At 45.6% G+C, this 4,484-nt stretch overlaps 1 protein-coding gene across 1 annotated transcript; it reads left to right on the forward strand.

Moving 5' to 3' along the window:
* Positions 1 to 2,373: 2,373 nt before the first annotated feature.
* LOC112899915 (putative inorganic phosphate transporter 1-13) lies at positions 2,374 to 4,075 on the forward strand. The gene is made up of 2 exons (XM_025968572.1): positions 2,374 to 2,898; positions 2,999 to 4,075. Exons 1-2 carry the CDS (start codon positions 2,401 to 2,403, stop codon positions 4,016 to 4,018), a joined length of 1,518 nt encoding a protein of 505 aa, XP_025824357.1. The 5' UTR covers positions 2,374 to 2,400; the 3' UTR covers positions 4,019 to 4,075.
* The last annotated feature ends 409 nt before the right edge of the window (positions 4,076 to 4,484 follow it).

Consider the following 4,484-nt stretch of genomic DNA (forward strand, 5'->3'; position numbering starts at 1 on the left):
TAATATTGAGGGTTGTTTGCAATCGCAAATGTGACTCGGATGCAACATATCGCACAAGGAGTATGACGAGCTCGACCCTGCCGCCAGCCACCTTGCTCTTCTCCTGCGGTGGGAGACGTCGGATCCGCCACCACCAGTCGCCACCACGCTTGGCTTCTGACACCCTAATCATGATTCACTGGTTGTCTTCCGACTGCCAGTTCAACCTACCACCACCACCGAACTTCCCTCCCGCAGCCGACCATCTTCTATGTCCGGCGATGATGGACTCCCAACCCCCAGCAGCCCTCGTGAGGAGGATGAAGAACAAGAGCCTAGACCCACTTGCAGTGACCGACGGGAATGATTTCTGCAATAGGTTAGCTCGCGCCCACGCGTGACTCCTAATATCTCACATTCCCGCAGCTATGAAATTTAAATTATTCTGGAACTAGGAAAACATTTTGACTTACGGAATTGTTCTATTTATGAGAATTCAAGAGCAGGTCCAATGCAGGATTTTCCAACAGCAGTGCGTGGAAATCGCTAAGGACTAGACTACACTCTGGGTCCTCAGTTGAAACTAGTTAGCCTCCTCAATCCATGATAACCGGTGCAGTCAGCAGCATAGGCCATCCTGGTATATTATTTGATTCGGGGGATATTACGCCATCCGCGTACAATCTCAATTCGAATTTTGCAAATGATCTCGAATGGAAAAACTATAAAAATTAAAATTGTAGATCTCAAAAAGTTATGAAAGTTTGTAGTTGACAACTTTTTGATTTGAAATCATTGTGTTATATTAAAATACGTTTGAAATTTTCAAATTTGAAATTCTAATTTTGTAAACGATCTCAGATGAAAAAACTACCAAAATAAAAGTTGTAGATCTCAAAAAATTATGCCACTTTATAGTTCACAACTTTTTTATTTGAATTTATTTACTATCTCAAATAAATAATTTATATTCGATTAATTATAATATGTGGAGAATAAAAACGTAATGTTGACATATGTGGTCCAATGGTGCAGTGGTAGAGGGAGTTATTTGTGTGCAGGAGGTCGTGAGTTCGAAATCTATCATCGACAAATTATGAAAAATTGCTGAAAAAAATATGCAACCCATTAGATGGGTGGCTAGTTGGACGTGCATGCCTCCCCCAATAGATTCTTTTTTTTTCAGTTTCATTTTTTTGGATTTTTTTCGATTTATATTTTGCCGAGTGCTTCTCTTTGCCGAGTGTTTTTTAGCACTCGGCAAAGCCTTTGCCGAGTGCCCGACAAAAGGCACTCAGCAAAGACTGTCTTTGCCGACAAAATCGCTGCCAAGTGCCCTTTGCCGAGTGTTACACTCGGCAAAACCTTTGCCGAGTGTAATCGGGGCTTTGCCGAGTGTCCACTCGGCAAAGCCCCTGATTCCTGTAGTACTAGCTAGCTAGATACTACTCTCTGTTCTCGAGAGAGAGGAGAAAACAAATGTCAATCATTTGCTAGACTGGAGTAGGTATTATTCCTTGTTGTTTATTGCTCCTGCCGTCCAGGACAGCAACGACGACGACTACAGCAGTTTCCCACCAGCTTCCATGCAGAAGAATCACTCGTAATTAATTTCCAGCGTGGGTAATTTCTGTGATACCAGAACTTTAAGGTATATACTATTCACACCTACTTATGGTGAGAAATTTCTAATTGTAGGGCGTGTAAGTTCATCTTGAGTCAAAATTCAATTCTTTAACTTTGACCAAAGCCTATAAAAGAAAATGTTAATATCTATAATATGAAACAAATGCACAATCAAGACACATTTTATTACTAATTTGAAAAATGTCAATATCTACAATATGAAAAATGTCAGTCATTTTATTTCTTCTATAAATTTTGCAAAATTACAAAAATGTTGACTTGAAACAAAACTAAAAATGTCTGATATCTTGCAATAAAGGGAGTTCTATTTACGAAAGCGTGCTTATATTCGGAGAATCCATATGAATACTGTAATGAAGTAAATGTTTGTATTATACCTTTGGCATTAATTATTTATCTTTTTCCAAAATCAATGCCTGCAATTCCACAGAAGCATGCGAAATGATGCGTTGCAGTTGCCACAGTATCCATCACGCACACGCACAGCAACTCATTGATCCAATTTACAAGATACTGTTGCTACAAAATTAAATTATGTCGATGCGTATTGGATCATTCTGTTAACCTTATGTTTGTGTCCGATCCAACCTAGTGCTAATTATTTGCATATGTGATGTCAAAAAAATTATTTGCATATGTCTCCTAGGACACAACCCGGATCAACGACGCTTGAAAGCAACCGCTTCCCGCAACTGTATATAATTTTCTGCAGGAGGCTTGGAGGAAAAAGGTAAGGAAGAAGCTGAGTATCCAGTGCTCTTCGATCGGGACCAAATGGCTCGCGGCCAGCTGAGAGTGCTGCACGCTCTGGATGTGGCCCGGACACAGCTCTACCACTTCATGGCGATCGTCATCGCCGGCATGGGCTTCTTCACGGACGCCTACGACTTCTTCGCCATCTCCCTCGTCACCGACCTCATCGGCTACCAGTACTACCAGGGACATACTCCTCGCGGCGTTTCCGCCGCCATCAACGGTATCGCCCTGTGCGGCGCCGTCCCGGGGCAGCTCGTCTTCGGCTGGCTCGGCGACAAGATGGGCCGCAAGCGCATCTACGGCGTCACGCTCGTCCTCATGGTGGTCACCTCCCTCGCATCCGGCCTCTCCTTCAGCAAGCGCGTGGGGAAGAACGTGGTCACCGTGCTCTGCTTCTTCCGTTTCTGGCTCGGCGTCAGCATCGGCGGCGACTACCCGCTCTCGGCGACCATCATGTCGGAGTACGCCAACCAGAGGAGACGCGGCGCCTTCATCGCCGCTGTTTTCGCCATGCAGGTGAGCATTATATATGGCTGATTTTTAATTTGCTTCTGAATGAGAGGTTATCATGCTTGCTTTGTCACTGATGCGTTTGGGATGATGGATGAAATTTCAGGGTTTTGGAAATCTTGCAGCCGGAATCGTTGGAATGGTGGTGTCAGCCGCCTTCCTGAACAGTGATACATCCAACGCCGACTTCGTCTGGCGAATAGTCCTCATGTTCGGCGCCGTTCCGGCTGCCCTCACCTACTGCTGGCGCATGAAGATGCCCGAGACGGCACGATACACCGCCCTCGTGGGCAAGGACGCCAAGAAGGCAGCCTCCGACATGTCGTCCGTCCTCAATATGGACATCCCGGAGGACGAAGCTGTCAAACAGCTCGCGCGACAGGACCAATACGGTCTATTTTCGGCGGAGTTCGTCCGCCGCCATGGCATCCACCTCCTGGGCACCAGCGTGTGCTGGCTCGCTCTCGACGTCACCTTCTACTCGCTGAACCTGTTCATGAAGGATATCTTCAGCAACGTAGGGCTGATCGGAACTCGGGATGGAGACAACCCGTTCAAGCGGATGATCAATGTAACCGCGCTGCACACGGTGATCGCGCTCTGCGGGACATTGCCAGGTTACTTCTTCACTGTCGCGTTTGTGGACCGCTTCGGCCGTGTCAGGATTCAACTGCTCGGATTCACCATGATGTCCGTCTTCATAGTCTGCCTTGCTGTTCCTTATGATCAGTACTGGACTAAACATAAGTATGGCTTTGCTGTCATGTATGGCATGACCACCTTCTTCGCCAACTTCGGTCCCAACACCACCACTTTCATCATTCCGGCAGAAATCTTCCCTGCCGGGCTACGCTCGACGTGCCACGGCATATCCGGGGCGTTTGGGAAGATCGGCGCCATCATCGGTGTGTTACTGTTTGGCTTCCTGCACGCGGAGAAACACGTCAGAAGCATGCTGTTCGTGCTTGTTGGGTGCAACCTTGTCGGACTTGTCTTCACCCTCCTCTTGCCGGAGTCCAAGGGGATGGTGCTAGAGCAGATCACCGGAGAGATGGAAGAACAGCAGCCGCAACAGGACGCTGCAGCAGTTGCTGCGGCCGAGTGCATACAAGCGGTGCCTGTTTAGTCTTAGTTATAATGTAAGTAGGTTTATGTATGGTGCGCTACCTCCTTTTTTATGGCAGTGTGTGGTACTACCTCTCGTTAATCTTCTTCATTTTTTGTCATGCAAATACTCATGTATCTATGTGCGTATATGTAACAAAATTATTTCACTCAAATTCGCCTTGGCCGTTAGAACTTTGATTTCAGAACAGCCTCCCGGTGATATAGCAACATCTATATACACTAAACGTTATTAAACATAGTGCTAATTGCAAATTTTAGAATTCTTAATCCAAACAAGATCGAGAGGTTTGTCGTCATATATCACTGATAAAAAAATTACCAGAAAATACGAGCACCGGTAAGCAGGTTGTTCTACGGCAAAGAAGAAATTAGCAAACAAATAATTTACACTCTTTCTATAAAGCACTAATTTATTTCAAGGAAAACATTATTACGTATCTCACTTGTTTCTGTACATGCATGCC

Source organism: Panicum hallii, chromosome 7 (genome assembly GCF_002211085.1).
Source record: "Panicum hallii strain FIL2 chromosome 7, PHallii_v3.1, whole genome shotgun sequence".
NCBI lineage: Eukaryota > Viridiplantae > Streptophyta > Magnoliopsida > Poales > Poaceae > Panicum > Panicum hallii.

What these genes read in the sequence shown, in the direction of transcription:
- LOC112899915 (XM_025968572.1), top strand. Translation starts at nt 2,401, where the DNA reads ATGGCTCGCGGCCAGCTGAGAGTGCTGCACGCTCTGGATGTGGCCCGG. An exon ending in CCGCTGTTTTCGCCATGCAG is followed by an intron (nt 2,899 to 2,998) that starts GTGAGCATTATA and finishes ATGAAATTTCAG; the next exon opens with GGTTTTGGAAATCTTGCAGC.